Source organism: Panthera onca, chromosome B3 (assembly GCF_046562875.1).
Source record: "Panthera onca isolate mPanOnc1 chromosome B3, mPanOnc1 haplotype 2, whole genome shotgun sequence".
Lineage (NCBI taxonomy): Eukaryota > Metazoa > Chordata > Mammalia > Carnivora > Felidae > Panthera > Panthera onca.
This window is the reverse complement of record NC_138344.1, coordinates 53,326,199-53,343,250: the sequence shown is the minus strand read 5'-3', so window position 1 is coordinate 53,343,250 and position 17,052 is coordinate 53,326,199. Positions and strand designations below refer to the sequence as shown.

Genomic DNA, 17,052 nt, shown 5'->3' with positions numbered 1-17,052 from the left:
TCCTCTTCTGATTTTCATTTTCCTATTAAATACTCTTAACCCTATCTATCTTTCTCTTTATACCTCCCCCTCATTTATGTAGGTAGAGGAATTTAAGAACCAATTTAGTAGAGCAGAAAACCATTGTAAAATTAAAAGCAAAGTTTGGTATGATTAGTCTCATGTAGTATACAGAATAAAAGTATTATTGTTCACAGAGCAGCAAAAACGGTTTATAGAACAGCAAATGTTATGGTTTCCATTATCATTTTAATGAAAACAAACAGACATACCACACTCAAAAAGAAGTTTAGTACTAAATTCAGTTTTATAGACATTGTAGTATACTCAAAATTCTTTTATGTTCAGACATATTCAACAGAAGTTTTTATAGTAACATTAGCCAATTAAGTCTTCTGAACAAAGTTAACACTTAGCCTTCAGTGTAGTACTGATAAGTGATAAAACACAAATATTTGCCTTAATATATTTTACTTACTTGGCCCATCTGAAGTCTTATCTTTTTTTCTTCTTTTACATATGCAGCAGAACAGAGAAACTATATGGCTGAGAATGATAAGTGGTGGAGGCAGAACTGGTTTCTCATGATAAGCCATAATAAAATGATAACGCTGGTACTTCCATACAATATTGGAAATTGCCTTTACTTGTAAATACACATTACTTGAATAACAAAGGAAAAAAAATAAAACAAACATAGTTAATCATACTTTAAAGTTTTAAATACTAGATATTTTGTTATAATTCTGTTCTAAACAAGGATTCCAAAGAGTACTCTACCATACATAAACTAAAAGGCAAATGAGAAACTGGAAAAAATACATGCAGTAAGCATAAGGCACAAGTTTGATACTGTTGAAGGTCTTAATTATCAACTCCCAGAAAAATAAGCAGAAAATATGATCCTAAAATTTTAAAATTATATATAAATGACAAAACCATAATAAAATAATAAATCTTAGTAGAAGCAAAGTAAGCACAAACAAAAACAATATACTTTTATGTACTATCAAACTAGCAACCATTAAAGATAACAATACCTAGTGTTGGCAGAGATTTGAGGATGCAAGTCTACTTTAGTTTAAATGCAGAAAGTCCTAAAAATGCATATATCAAACAGCTCTACTTTTAGGAAAACATACTTAAGGATGGATAAAAATTTAACCACATGGTTTTTGAGAACAAAAAAATTATAGACAAACTCAACAATGTAACATATTGGTTGAAAAATTAGGGTCTATCATGGAATATCAGATATTCCTGAAACTGGAGTGGGGTGCCTGGGTAGCTTCGTCAGTTAAACGTCCCACTCTTGATTTTAGCTCAGGTCGTGATCTAACTGCTTGTGAGTTTAAGTCCCATATCTGGCTTTGCACTGACAGCTCAGAGCCTGCTTGGATTTTCTCTGTCTCTTTCTGTCTCTCCCCCGCTCACTGTCTCTCAAAATAAATAAATAAACATTAAAAAAAAACTGGAGAGGGGTATTTATTAATGTTGAATAATAGTCATGTTTTGCTTAATTAAAAACAGTATACAAAATATAAGAACATTATTTCTGAACAGAAAAGTATTCACAAACATTCATAAAAAATAACAGAAAGAGGTACACCAAAAAATATAAATGAGATTACTGATGAATTTTCTATTTGCCTTTCTGTTTTATATACTAAATGCGTATTCCTTGGCAACATAGTAAAACTACCAAATCAAGGTTAAATTTATAAAAGAACTGCATGTTGATTTGAAAAAGCATGCCTTCCTATTCGTAATTTTCAAAGATAATTTTAATAGTTTAAGCTCTACGAAGTTTTTGTATTTGAAATTTTGTACATATCCTTCAAAATGAAAACTATATATTAAATGATCTCATTATAATAAGCAACTACATAAAATTCTTACTTGAAAAATGCAATAAGAAGATTGACCATAATGATATACTGTACAAAGAGGTAGACCGCTTGAAGAAATGGAGTCAACCATGTCCCAGGACCACAGATTTGAGAGATAGTGGAATCATTTGCACACACTTTGGAAAGAAGAAAACAGTTTAGATATAGTATTCACACCAGTAACTATTTTAAATTAGTATTTACATACTTTTGAAGGAAGTTTCGATTATGTAGAAATCTGTTTCAGATTCTAGTAAAAGCTTCTGGGCAAGCAGTTGGAACACAAACTTAAAAATATTCCAACATAGGGGCACCTGAGTGACTCAGTTGGTTAAGCATCCCGCTCTTGATTTCTACTCAGGTCATGATCCCACAATCCTGAGATGGAGCCCCCCCATCAGGTTCTGTGCTGCATGTGGGCCTGCTTAAGACTCTCCCTCCCACTCCTGCCCTTCCCTGGCTTGCACTCATGTTCTCTCTCTCTCTCATTTTTCTCAAAAAATCCAAAATAGAAAAATTTTGTGAGGGATGTGGGTATCTGTTCTACCACCCTAATCTAGATGAGACGGTATACAGTTGTATTATGTATGCAATTCAAGGCAGGGTTTAGTTCAAGGAACATTAAGTAGAATAAAATTCCCAGATTTAGCCACACTATAGCATTTCTGTAAGAAAAATAACAACTATAAAAGGGTATGGTAAACTCATAGTAAATTTACAAACATGAAGATTACTGAGTTTATCTTACTATGTCACAAAAGAAGGTTGAAAGAGTGGTTTAAGTGCCTCTCAAATAGATAATGATTAGATTTTAATTCCTTGGTTTTCATCAACCTCACCAGGAATGTTTCTGAAACCAGAACACAGCTGAATAAAAACAAGGAAGGGAAGGGTTTTAGTACCCACCAGGGTATTAAAAGAATAAAGCAAAATAATTTAAGTAGGGTAAGCATTAGGAGTAAATAATCATGAATCAGTGACAAGTTTTATATAAATGCTTATAATTAGCATTTGTTTAGTAATCATTTAAAAATATATACACCACTGAAACACTCAAATGCACAATGTTCTTTTGGTCTTAAAAAGCGTTATGACTCTTGGGGTGCCTGGGTGGCTCAGTCACTTAAGACTCTGACTCTTAATTTCGGCTCAGGTCACTATCTCATGGTTCGTGTGTTTGAGGCCCGACTTGGACTCTGCTGACAGCAAGAGGAGCCTGCTTGGGATCCTCTCTCTGCCCCTCCCATTGCGTGTGTGTGCGCACGCGCTCTCTCTCTCTCTCTCTCAACATTTTTTTAAAAAAAAGCTTTAGGAATCTATTTCCATTCTATTCACATTAGTTTGACAAAGTAAGTACCCAAGGAAGAGAATGAAGGAGACTAAAAAGCTATATCCAATACTTTATAATACTAAACTAGAACTACATCAGAAAAAAAGCAGAAAATGAAAACCTGAAAAGGGCATTAAACAGGAAAGCATTAAACATAAAATTTGACCAGACTGGTAAAACCTCACAGTTTTAAGCAAAATCTGGTAACAACCATCCTCTAAATAAATAGGTGCCTAGGGAGCAACACAGGTATGGGGTGAGGGAGGAATAAAGATGAGACAGACTATAAAAGAGATCAAGAGCAAAACTAACAAAACAAAGATTCTATAATGCAAAATAAAGATTCTATAATGCAAATGGGGAGGTCTGTAGAACATCCCTGAAAGCTGGCAGCATCACCTATGTTCACAAGCTATCTAGCTTCATGAGCTAAAACAATTTTAAAAAGTTTATTACCTGTGCAGTTGAATTTTGTAATTCAAGAGTTTATCCACTACCATATTTGGATTAGTTCTAATCCTATTACCCTCACCCCAACTGTTTCGGAGATAAGCAGGATGAAGCCAATGTGAGCTAATGAGTTTGAAAGAACAGGTACAATAGGGGGCTTCTGGGAAAGGGACATTTTACCCTTAAGAGAACCAAAGAAAACACTCTCTTTCCTCTACTAGTGACAGTCTTCCAATCATAAAGGAAACCTGTATGAATCAGACATTGTGATTACAGAGCAGTGGGACAATAAAGAACAAATGTTAACAGCTATGAATTAACAAACTCCAAAGACCACTACCTCTGAATTCTGTGTCACATGAGCTAATATATGTCCTATTTTGTAAGCCAGGTTAGGCCAGATTTCCATTTATGGCTGAAAAAGTTCTAAAAATACTTTTTTCCAATTAATTTTTGTAGTTTTTTTCCTCCCCCTGGGCTAAACTAATGTATTTTGAGAGGGCTTAGGTTAGTAATATTTTGACTTGTGAAAATATGTAATATTACTGTAATGCAATCTAACTTTAAAACATAAAATAACCAAAAGATGAATTTGTAAACATAAACCCTTACCATCAATTTCATATGCGTAAACTTCACCAAAAATCATCCAGTATGGATGAAAAACTATATCTTTAGCAAGAGTCCAAGAAGGTGCTTCACGAGGATAAAGTATTGCTTTTCTGGGAACACCAAAACTAAGTAATACAAGAGCCATAATCACTACAATGTAGAACATATTGGCTACCTGTTAAAAAATGAACAACGTTAAAATATATGGGAATTTAAAAACAATTACAATTATTCATGTTAAAATAGTTTTTAACGTTGTAATAGACAACTAGAATCTTTTGTATTTCTTTTTATTTCTAGTATTAGCATTCAGGAAAAATCTCATCACTACATAAACCTTAATGTCAAGGAGATTATGTAAAAATTGATTTGTGAAGCTAGACAGGTTCAGATCATTTTCTATACAATGAACCATATCCCTGGTTCCAACTGGAGTCTGCTTATCTTGAGTCCATGAAGATTTAAAGAGGTATAGACACATGGGCAGATTCAGGGAATCAATTTCCATATGTGCTCTTTCTTAAAATTGTTGCATTGTTATACTGGAGGTTCAGACTCGCTCTTCTACCTCCCTTTGATATTCGTTCTTTGCCCACTTCATATACAAAAAGGTGTTTGTTCTCACCCATCTTGAACTCCACACCATGGTGCCTTATCCTACACTGTGAAAACCTCCTAGGAGCTAAGTAAAACAATAAACTGAATTATCAGCATGGGTGTTGAAAAAATAAATGAAACTAATAAATGGTTAAAAAATCCTTTTACAAATCAGCTAGTCTGCAATTCTTTAATTTCAACAAAGTTGAAAAAGAGCCTAATTGAACTATCACCTAATAAATCAATAAAAAAAATTTTACTGTTAAATCACAATGTGAATTTTGGTATCATTACTCAAGAATTCTAAGAATTAAGTGAAATCATTATTCAAGAATTCTAAGAGTTAATTTCTATCCACTTATCTAAGTGTACAAGTGCTCAGTATTTACATCTAAAAAAGTGAATACTGTCTTACTCCAACAACATAGTATTCATCCACAAATAATAATCTACAGGGGGAAGACCCACACAGATTAAGAGACTACATTTACAATAAATCTGTACTTTAATCTACTACAATAAATCAACCTAAATAATTATTATGACATTTGCATATATATGCAATAAATTAACAATAATTCTGTATCTCCCTCTCTCTCTGCCTTTCCCATGCTCATGCTCTGTCTCTCAATAATAAATGTTAAAAAAAATTTTTTTAATAAAATAAAATATAGTTAGATATAAATATTCTGTATAAGAGGAACATGGGCCCCATAAAATTATACAGCAAATAAACCTGATCTAGCAGAAAAAGATTAAAAAAACTCCCCTAAAAAAATCAGGTTGGAGATGTGATCTGTAGGATAAACCTAACTTAGTCAAAAAAGCTAAGGATGTCAGTGTAGATAAGGGTAGTCATTTCTGGCAGAAAGAAGAACATAAGCTATGGTACCATGATAGGGACTATATTAAAAAAATCAGAGAAAAGCCTGTATGACTACAGCATAGTTAAGAGGTCAAAAACTGGTTAAGAGATGAGACTTAGACCTCTGTGATGGGTATTGAAGAGGGCATCTTTTGGGATGAGCACTGGGTGTTGTATGGAAATCAATCTGACAATAAATTTCATGTATTTAAAAAAAAAAAAGAGATGAGACTTAGAAAGCAAGGAAGATGTTTCTATTGGAAGAAACAAGGTAAAAAGTACATAAGATCTCTATCATTTCTTAAAACTGCATGTGAATCTATAATTAACTCAAAATTAAAAGTAAAAAAAGAAAAGCAAGAAGTCATACTGGGCAGGGTTTAAGAATTTCATTAAGTATAATGATCTCTAGGGGTAATGAAAAAGCTTTAGATTTTTTACAAAGTGGGTATGACATATTCAGATATGCATTTTGAAATTACTCTAGCTATAATATAGATTAAAGATAGGCCACAGTGGTTATGAGTAAATAGATTTTACTACATTACTGCAGGTGCCAGATGATGGACTGGTTTAGGGTAGTAGTAGTAGTAGTAGTAAAGACGAAAAGAACTTCAACAATGGTAGCTAATAAACTTGTATTTTTCATTCTGATCTCAAATGCTTCTAGAAAGTAGCATTTAAAAACTAAAACATTTTAAGATAAAACAAAAAGAACGTGGTTTTCATAATCTTATCCCATCACATATTTTCTTCAAAAGTTAATATCTGGAGGAATGGCTGATTTGAAGTATGAAGCAAATAAAAATGAAGTAACATTCTCTAATTCAAGCAAAACTATGTTAGTAACAGGTTTTTATGATTTTAAGAAAACATATCAATAAACCCATGAATATTATTAGATGCCTCTCAACTTACCATTTTTCCAATCATCATTACATAAGGTCCTGCCTGTTGATTTACAGCTAGAAAGTCTAGCAAACGCACATACCAAAATATTATGTTAAGACAGTAAATTAATCTTCCAGCAACAAAAACATAATTATCATATGCATTCTCAAAGTTCCATTTTGCTCCAAATCTTAGTCCAAATCCAATGAAGAAAGAAATTATAGCAATTGTATCACTGATATTGAAGTAATCACTAAACCACACTTTAATCTTCTGGCTTATTTTCCCAGCTTCAGACATAAAGATCTAAGGATAAAAAAAAAAAAAAAATCTAATTAAGCTGTTTAAGAAATCAGTTTCTTCCTATTAAAACATATACCAGCATTCAATTATAATATCACAGTAGAATTTTATATATTTTAATATTTCAAAGTATTTTTTTTAATTGAAGTACAGTTAACACGTTACATTAGCTTCATGTATACAACATAGTGATTCAACAACTCTATACCTTATGCTATGTTCACAAGTGTAGCTACCATCTGTCACCACACAATGCTGTTACAATACCAATGACTATATTCCAACTATGCTGTACATTTCAGCCCCATGACTTATTCATTCCATAACTACAAGTCAGTACCTCCTACTCCCCTTCACTCGTTTTGCCAATCTCTCCTCTCCTCCTCCTCCACCATCACTTTGTTCTCTGTATTTACAGGTCTGTTTGTGTGTTTGCTTGTTTTTTTTTTTTGTTTTTTTTTTGTTGGATCTCATATATAAGTGAAATTATACAGTATTTCTCACATGGCATTTGGCAAAATATGTTTGATTATCTTGGCATCTGATGATGTATTTGACCACTAAAACAATTCAGTAAGATATCAGAGACAGATACTACTTGTCCTCATTCCACATACATATATGTGTGTGTATATATAAACCCATATAAGTATGTATATATACCCACAAATAAATGACCTATTCAATCAAGGTCATCTTACTAATAATTTGAAAATCTCAAATTAGAACACAGTTCTCTAGAAAGTGAGATACTTCTGAAAGTTGTTTTATTTTTCATCGAAACAACAAAAGAATATCCTAGTAGAATCTTCCAAAGGTGTCTTCTTTGCAGAAAGTAAACAACTCAGTGGTTTAAGTACCTGTACTTATCTCTTCCCTTAAATATAAAAATAAAAAAAAATTTTTTTTGGGTGGGGAATGGTAATATATTTACAGCTTTAAAATTATAGTGTATATAAAAATAAGTACTGAAGGGGCGCCTGGGTGGCTCAGTCGGTTAGGTGTCTGACTTTGGCTCAGGTCATGATCTCATGGTTCACGAGTTTGAGCCCCACATCGGGCTCTCTGCTGTCAGCACGGAGCCTGCTTCAGATTCTGAGTGCCCTCCCTCTCTATGCTCCTTCCTGGCTTGTGCTTGCTCTCTCTCTCTCTTCTCAAAAGTAAATAAACATTAAAAAAGTAAGTATTGAAAAGTCTCCCATCCACTCTTGGTTCCTCAGCCAATTAACTTCCCTTCCGACTAGAGGCAACCACTGTTATTATAATTAAAGAATCCTTACAGAACTATTTTATGAATGTGCACTTAAAATTCTTTGCAACTTACTTTTTTCATTTAACAATTTAATTTTTTCAAACATGTTTGTAAAACAACAGATTCCATAAATATATAAAACATGAACTCATGATCCTCAGATCAAGAGTCAGACACTTGGGGCGCCTGGGTGGCTCAGTCAGTTAAGTGGCCAACTTCGGCTCAGGTCATGATCTCGCGGTCTGTGAGTTCGAGCCCCGCGTCGGGCTCTGTGCTGACTGCTCAGAGCCTGGAGCCTGTTTCAGACTCTGTGTCTCCCTCTCTCTCTGACCCTCCCCCATTCATGCTCTGTCTCTCTCTGTCTCAAAAAAAAAAAAAAAAAAAAAAAAAAAAAAAAAAAAGAGTCAGACACTTAATCAACTGAGCCAGCCAGGCACCCCCACTGATTTCTATTCTTACGCCACAATTTTTAGAACAGTAAAAACATGTTCTATAATGTCATCACCTACTGAAATGATAACACATACACATACACATACCCATACCCATATTCATACCAAAAAAACAAACAAAACACCTTCTACACATATAGTAAGTTACTGGTAGGAAAAACTAAAGACATACCTCACGGACTTTCTCGATAGCATAGGTAAAAATATAAGCAATAACAATCCATTCTTGAACTGAAGGTAATCGTTCCATTTGTACAAGAACCACAAATGTATAAAGCATCAGAAATCCTAAGTATGCCAGCTAATTTAAAAAAATACAAAATATAAATAGTATTATGAAGTAAAATGTTTTACTATAAAAATTTTCAAACACACAGAAAAAGAGACTAAATGAACCCCTGTGAACTATCTCCCAGCTTCAATCATTAAAGTTTTAGAAGTAACTCTTCAGTGTATACACTGCTTTTATCAATCAAAATACAAATGGTTCCCAGAATATAACTGTGTTGTTCTAGAACTTTGATGACTTTTCAGTACTTCACACAGGAGAAATTATACAAGATTTATGTTCTCAGCATAGTTCATATAATTCCATTTAACTTATACCTATATATTAAATATATTATAGAAATTCATCACTATCATCATCAAGAAACACATACTACCTGCTTCCTTCTTCCCCCAACCAAACAGCATTCCCAGAAATACAACTGGTATTTTCCTAACTCCCAGTCACTGTGGATTTGAATCCCAAGAAATGAAAACAGATAAGAAAACCATTTTCCTGGGGCACAGGGGTGGCTCAGTTGGTTAAGCATCCCACTCTTGATTTTGGCTCAGGTCATGATCTCATAGTTCATGGGATTGAGTCCTACATTGGGCTCTGCACTGACCTGATGGCATGGGCCTACTTGGGATTCTCTCTCTCCCTCTCTCTGCCTTTCCCTGCTAGCATGTCACTCTCTCTTTCTCGCTCTCTCAAAATAAACAAATTAAGAACAAAAAAAAGCATCTTCCCTAGGTAAGGGATCATCCCACTTGTGATACTCTTAACAGAAAAGATTGGGGTAAAGTGATAAGATCTATGTATAACAACATCTGAAGAGTCATTTCATTTCAGAGGAAACCCAAGACTTAGTTGACCCTTAAACAACTGTATTCAAGAATCCTCACATCACTCTCCTTGCCTCTCCAAGTGTTAAAATAAGCCATATTCATGATTAAAGATATGGCAGGGTAGGGAAGTAAACTCCAATAAATAAGAAGAAAGAGATATCTCTATTTGGCCACCAGGGCTATCCATTTTTAAATAGTCACTCACATGAATGCAAACGTGATGAAAGTGAAAAACAATAAAATAATAACAAAATACACAATTTAAGAATTTTTCTGGGGGGCGCCTGGGTGGCTCAGTCAATTAAGCATCCAACTTCAGCTCAGGTCATGATTTGCAGTCTGTGAGTTTGAGCCCTCCGTCGGGCTCTGTGCTGAGGGGTCAAGGCCTGGAGCCTGCTTCATTCTGTGTCTCCCTCTCTCTGCCCCTCTCCCACTCGTACTCTGTCTCTCTCTCTCAAAAATAAATAAACATTAAAAAAAAATTTTTTTTAAGAATTTTTCTGGGAAGGGGAATAAAAACTCATTCACTCAACCCATGGTTAAAAGTTGGGGCTAATCTCATATATTTCTTGAGGTGAGTCTCTCCCCCATGGACATATTTACCTGGGAGAAAAAACTGTTCTTTCAGAAAGCAAGAGAAAAGCCAATTATGTGTCAGATGATAAAGCATGTACTATAGTATGATTAAGGAAATAAGCCAATAAATAAAACGATATGAATGACCTACATTACTTCTGACCTTCAAATTAACACTGCAAAAAGGTTCATTTCAAAAAGTCTACACATTCTCTGCAAGATCCTAAAGCACAAAGACATGTCTTTCTGACATACTGACACAGTGTCTCTTCTGGTTAACTTTTGCCAATGTTTTTGGTGGACAATTAGTATTTGATACCCACTTACAAAGGCATATGGTTATCACATTTTTGCTTAGAAAATTTCTAGTTTCAATTTGATCTAAGATTTGTTAGTGTTTATCATTTTTTATGATGGCAAATAAGATAAAACTAAGTTAAACATGTGCTCTTTTAAATGGAAAATGGCTTGTCAGTAATCTAAGTTATGTCAAAGTTAATACGGACTTTAGACCAAAGGTCCCCTAAAGCCTATCCTTTAAAACCATTATGCTCATACAGCTTAAAAACATACAACATACCGTATTAAACCAGAATTTTACAATTGGTGCATGATAAAAGGCATAAAACTTTCGTGTAATGGGAAGCTTTTTTGATTTTATTTGTATCTCCATTTCATTCTTTCCTTCATTGCTGTCCAATATTCTTACTTCTTTAAACACTTCCTAAAATAAAAATAACACTTATCATATATTTATTCACAAAAAATTTATATTTACTTAAAAACAGTTTTCCTCCTTACCATGGGAATCTCTTCTGCTATGTTCTGAAAGTTGTTTTCGCTATCTTCCATTGTCATTTGATGGGCATCTTGAGATTGTGGAATATGAGACATTTCTGCCTTTGTTTTATATTCTAGCATTAATATGGCAGGCGGAACTAAAATGCTTAATATGACCTAAAAATTTAGAAACATGTAAGTTTACATTTTAAAATTAATGACCTTCAAGAATAAAAAGCTATTAAATATCTTGATTATTAGTTAGCCAGTTTGCCCCTGTTAGCATAGGGGGAAAAAAAACTCAAAAACATGACTTTTTACTTACATATTATATTTAAAGAGGCCCAGGTTGAATTATTTTAAGGAGTAACAAAACATGTCAGTATTATGATTATGATGATATAGAAAAGACTTAATAATTATTATAGAATAATTATTATAGATGTGTCCTTTTAAAAAAAACAGTTCATAATTTGTTCAGAAAACACATTTTTGTTTAAATAAAATTAAAGCCTTATGAAATTGCTATGTGCATAATTTTATCCTAAATCTCAATGCAAGTGTTCCATGTCATAACATGATTATTCAGCTTGTGCCTCTATAAACAAACAAGTTTATTTGTAAAATTTTATGTATTATTGCAAAATCCTAAAACACAAAGAAATTATAATTGTGTATCAGGTTTTCTATTGGTTAATCTTTCACCATTATTTTTATTAGATGATCAGTATTTGTTACCCACTTACAATGGTTAAACTACTTGCCTGATTTCTGCCTTCTACATTTCTGTACCTTATTTAAGATATAAGATAACGAAAAGGAAAGTTTAAAGTAGTATCTCTCACTGTGACGAACCCAAAGTACCAGTCAACATTTTATCCAAATTCTTAACCATAAAAACTAGGTACATCCAATATACTTCAAGTAAATTAAAAGTAACAAATTATTAAGTTAGTAGACAGGTCCTGAACTTGAGAATTTGAAATTATCTTTTCATAAAGAAGCAACTTTTTTTCATGCCTGCTCAGGGCTATAAACACCAACACTTCCATTTGTTGCCCTCATGCCTCTGGCTCAGAGAGAGGCAATAATCATTATACGTTACACTTGAAAAGGATTCAGAGTGAAGAATAGGGAGGAAAAAAGAGGCCATTTCATGCCACTTGAGATAAAACGCCAACACTGCCACCTCCACCACCCTCACAAATCGGGGCATTTTACTATATATCTGGGCTAATTCCTCTGTTCTTTTTATCTAATCACACACTATATACCAAATTGTTTCTAAATATACCTTGTACCAGGAATTTTTCCTCATATTCAGCCTTCCCATCCACATATCAGATAACAACATTTGCGTACAGGTGTGGGCCACAAAGGGTCTAAGTCTTGAAGAAACTGCCAACTTGAGGCAGGTAGAGTTACTCCAGTTTTTCAGTTCATAAGTGAGCAATTTCATAGCCATGGTTTCATCTTGTCTGAAGGACTGTTCCAATAATTCAACTGCGAGTTGACCAAAATCACTATCAAAAGATAAAAACCAAAACATTCATACTACCAAACTGCAGTTTTAAACATTATTCTTAAATAATTTCGTAACATGTTCCCATTTTTAATAATTTCACACACACAATCAGGGAACTGTAAGGCATTAGAATCACAGCCCTATGTTTTCAGATATCTACTACTACGTGGATATCACAAAATATTAAAATATGTCATATTAAGAACAAGTCTGTAAAGGTAACTCTAGAGCACTTTCTCCTCATCTTGGAAATAAACCTGCAGCTTCACAGGAAACCCAAACTGACAATGTTCAGATGCTCTGTTCAAAAAGTCATATCTATATAGTATTTCAAACATAGAAAAGGGTTGATAGCCAGTAGAAAGACTAATGTGAACAGGGACTAACCTAATCATGAAAACACCTGAACCTTAGATACTCAGTAAGTAATTCTAAGATCACTTCTTGTTATTTTCAGTACAACTCTGACTCTCTTCCAAAGACAGTCCATTTTGGCAGAGGGAGGTCCTATTTTCTATCATAAAGTTTATTACAAAGTATCTTTTCAGCTTAATATTCTATTATTCCTCTAAGTGTAAACTTCTGTGAACTGTTTTACTCTTCAATATATGTAGTTCCACCTCTGAAATGCCCTTCCAGTTGAATTCATTTCCTTAGAACACAGTTCAAACCTCACTTTCTTCCTTTCCTTACCACTTCAAATGAAACTTTTCCTAATCGAATTAATTGCTAGTATGTGCAATTAATAAGATGACTTATGGATTTCTTTCTTGCCAAAATATTTAACTCTTGAATTTAAACAATATAATAAACCTCTTTTTACATGCATAAGCAGCAATGTTTCCTTCTGAATTTAAAAAAAATATTTTAATTGTACCAATAAAATTATATATATATATATATATATATATATATACACACACACACACATATATACCCACATAGTGCATGACACTATAACCTCCATTTAAATATGATCTTGATGTATTTTTTAAATGAAATGATAAAATCTAACTTACTTAGAATACTGTTTCAATTCTTCTGAAGTATCATCTACGAGATCACTCTGCTTTGCTTCATATGCCATTGAACGATAGATCTTACAGGCAACTAATGCTTTAGCCATTGATTCTTCACCATGCTGCCATAAAAAACGGGCCATGACCTGCCTCTTCATAAGGCAAGCCCAAATTAACAGTTCATTAAGTGGATAAGGAAAGCGCTTGGTTTCCGGATCATCAATGTCTACAATTTCATCTTTGGCTCTTTTTTTCTTTCCTTCTTCCACAGCTGTATCAATCTTCAAGGGAAAACAAATATCTAAGATTCATTATAATAAGGCCATATGACGTTAATCTCAGAATTTTATAAAATCTTCTTTGTACTGTTCAACTTCATACAACTGCACAAATCAAAATAGTATAAATTTTATATACTTGATTTTATTATAGCTCAAATTTTACCAAAATGTTATTTCAAAAAAAAAAAAAGGTATTTGCATCAATAGACACTTTTCCAAAGACATCCAGATGGCTAACATATATATAAAAAAAAAATGCTCAACATCACTCATCATCAGGGAAATATATATCAAAACCACACTGAGATATTACCTCACACCTGTCAGAATGGTTAAAATTAACAACTCAGGCAACAACAGATATTGGCAAGGATGCAGAGAAAGGGGTAAGCTTTTACACTGCTGGTGGGAATGCAAACTGGTGCAGCCACTCTTGAAAACAGTATGGAAGTTCCTCACAAAATTAAAAATAGAACTATCCTACCACCCAGCAATTGCAGAATAAGGTATTTATCTAAAGGATACAAAAATGCTGATCTGAAAGGGGCACATGTACCCCAATGTTTACAGCAACACTTTTGAGAATAGCCAAAAGTATGGAAAAAGTCCAAATGTCCATCAACTGATGAATGGATAAAGAAGACATGGTGTATATATATTCAATGGAATACTACTTAGCGATGAAAAAGAATGAAATCTTGCCATTTGCAATAATGTGGCTGGAACGAGTGTAATATGCTAAGCTAAATAAGTCAGTCAGAGAAAGGCATGTCATATGATTTCATTCATTGGTGGAATTTAAGATACAAAACAGATGAACATAAGGGAAGGGAAGCAAAAATAAGATAAAAACAGAGAGGGAGACAAACCATAAGAGACTCCTAAAATACAGAGAATAAACTGAGGGTTGCTGGCAGGATGTTGGGCGAGGGAAAGGGCTAAAGGGGCAAGGGGCATTAAGGAGGACACTGGATGGGATGAGCACTGGGTGTTATAAGTAAGTGATGAATCAACAAATTCTATTCCTGAATGAACAAATAATTAAAAAATGTCTTTGTAATAAAGTTTTCCAAAATTAAAGTGCCTAAATATTTCAATATCTGATAAAACATAATTTTAATGAAAGACAAGTTTGGATAAGACACATTGTCTTGCATGTTGTTAATCAGGTTAAAGTGGAATAAGAGGAGGCGGTTTAGCATTTATCAAAATATTTAAAAATTTTTATTATCACAGCTAAATACAAAAACTTAATAGAATTGTTAACTCATAATGAATATCTTTTTGTATATGGGAAAATAAATAATCAAAAATGTATCTACAAACGTAAGTTGATTCTTACTAAAACAAGCAATTTTTTATTTCATAAATACTAGTAAATTAGAAAGAACAAAATTCAGAAAGGGTAGTATTTATGCAAACATACCTTTGGTCGATAGGGTTGTGCTGTTTTAATGAAATGATTGTGTCTCATTTTTTCCTTTTTATCTGCCCTATTGCCAAAAGATTCATGACTCTTGCGCAACTGAGGAGTGCTGCTGGAGGTATTTCGGCCAGACCTCTGAAAATGAAAGCTTATTCGTTTTTACACACTTAAATATACTAATATGCTATAAAAATTCAATAATCAATCCAAATATATATATATATACACACACACACACATATACGTATATGTGTATATACACACACACACATATAAATGTATAAATATATACATATACACATATATACATAAATATGTGTATATGTATACAAAAATGATTTTAGATTTCGATTACAAAATATTTCTATGTATCTTAGTTGAAAAAAACCATTTTTAAGACGATGTTACTTCACTGTTCTTATATTTAGTAGTTTTAAACTTTTAAAGTGTATGAATTTTTAACTTACAAAGTGTATAAAGTACACATATAAACCACCCCCCCAAAATATTACATACCCGATTATTTCCACCAAGACTATTATAAATTAATCGAAAACGTTTCCGAGTGTAGGTGCATCTGTAAGTTCCTCCCATAAGATATTCAATAACGAGTCCTATATCAATTAGGGTGATCTTATATCCTGGAGGAAGATTTCCCTGGAAACAAAACATTAGTTTTAATTTTTTTTTTATGTTTATTATTTTTGAGAGAGAGAGAGCAAGCAGGGAAGGGACAGAGAGAGACAGAGACGCACAGAATCGGAGGCAGGCTCCAGGCTCTGAGCTGTCAGCAGGGAGCCCGATGCAAGGCTCGAACTCACAGACCACGAGATCATGACCTGAGCTGTAGTGGGCCACCCAAATGACTGAGCCACAAAAACGCCCCAAAAACATTAGTTTTAAATAAACAAGATATTTCTCAATATTTCCATTCATGCCTATAAAGACACCTACTCTCCAAAATGACAAATGTTTACTTGTTACAGGAAGCTGGGGTTGGTTGCAGCTATCTTTGCAGGAGAAGGGAGTAACTTGGTCCTCCATTTCCTCTGTAAGAAGAGATAATTCTGAAGTTCTGAAGTCATAAGGTATGCTCAGGACAGAAGTATGGCTTGCAGCAGCAGATCCTTTATCTTTCCACTGCTCTAATACTTCACACATAGAGGCAAAGGAACTTCTAAGAGCCAAGTATTCCATTTTCACTGTGGCACATACCATAAATTGCATTTTCCTGCAAAAATAATGCTATAATTGCTACTTATGTTTCCAAATAAGCCCATAAGTACTTATAAGTATTTTTTAGCCAAAATTATATTGGCTATATTATAGGTTACACAAGTTTTTATAGCCTCATCTAAGATTTAAACTACCACTTGTAACACTGTTTAGAACTAAGACTTCATTTCCCTAGGATATCAATTTACAAATAAACTCCTGGAACAGGAGCCATTTGTGAGTTTGGAAACACTGCCTGTTCAGAATCAAATATTTGGTTAATCTCATTAAATAATCTTAAAAGGGCTTAATCATAAGATGATTTACATATATCAACTAATTCTGCCCTTCTACCATCACCATTCTTTCAATTTTCCTAATTATCACCTCATGAACTTAGTACTTTAAAAAATGTTTATACCGTGGGGCACCTGGGTGGCTCAGTCAGTTAAGTGTCCGACTTCGGCTCAAGT

General features: G+C 33.5%; 1 protein-coding gene across 2 annotated transcripts in view; it reads right to left on the bottom strand.

Moving 5' to 3' along the window:
• TRPM7 (transient receptor potential cation channel subfamily M member 7) overlaps positions 1-17,052 on the bottom strand; it is a 122,354-nt gene that overhangs the window by 33,790 nt on the left and 71,512 nt on the right. For both annotated transcript variants that reach the window (XM_060618536.2, XM_060618537.2), the window contains 11 exons: positions 15,881-16,021; positions 15,365-15,499; positions 13,658-13,938; positions 12,408-12,636; positions 11,135-11,290; positions 10,914-11,057; positions 8,814-8,942; positions 6,662-6,940; positions 4,282-4,456; positions 1,900-2,026; positions 479-663 (listed from right to left, as the gene is read on the bottom strand). In XM_060618536.2, coding sequence (XP_060474519.2) covers positions 479-663; positions 1,900-2,026; positions 4,282-4,456; positions 6,662-6,940; positions 8,814-8,942; positions 10,914-11,057; positions 11,135-11,290; positions 12,408-12,636; positions 13,658-13,938; positions 15,365-15,499; positions 15,881-16,021 — 1,981 coding nt within the window. The remainder of the gene's footprint in view (positions 1-478; positions 664-1,899; positions 2,027-4,281; positions 4,457-6,661; positions 6,941-8,813; positions 8,943-10,913; positions 11,058-11,134; positions 11,291-12,407; positions 12,637-13,657; positions 13,939-15,364; positions 15,500-15,880; positions 16,022-17,052) is intronic.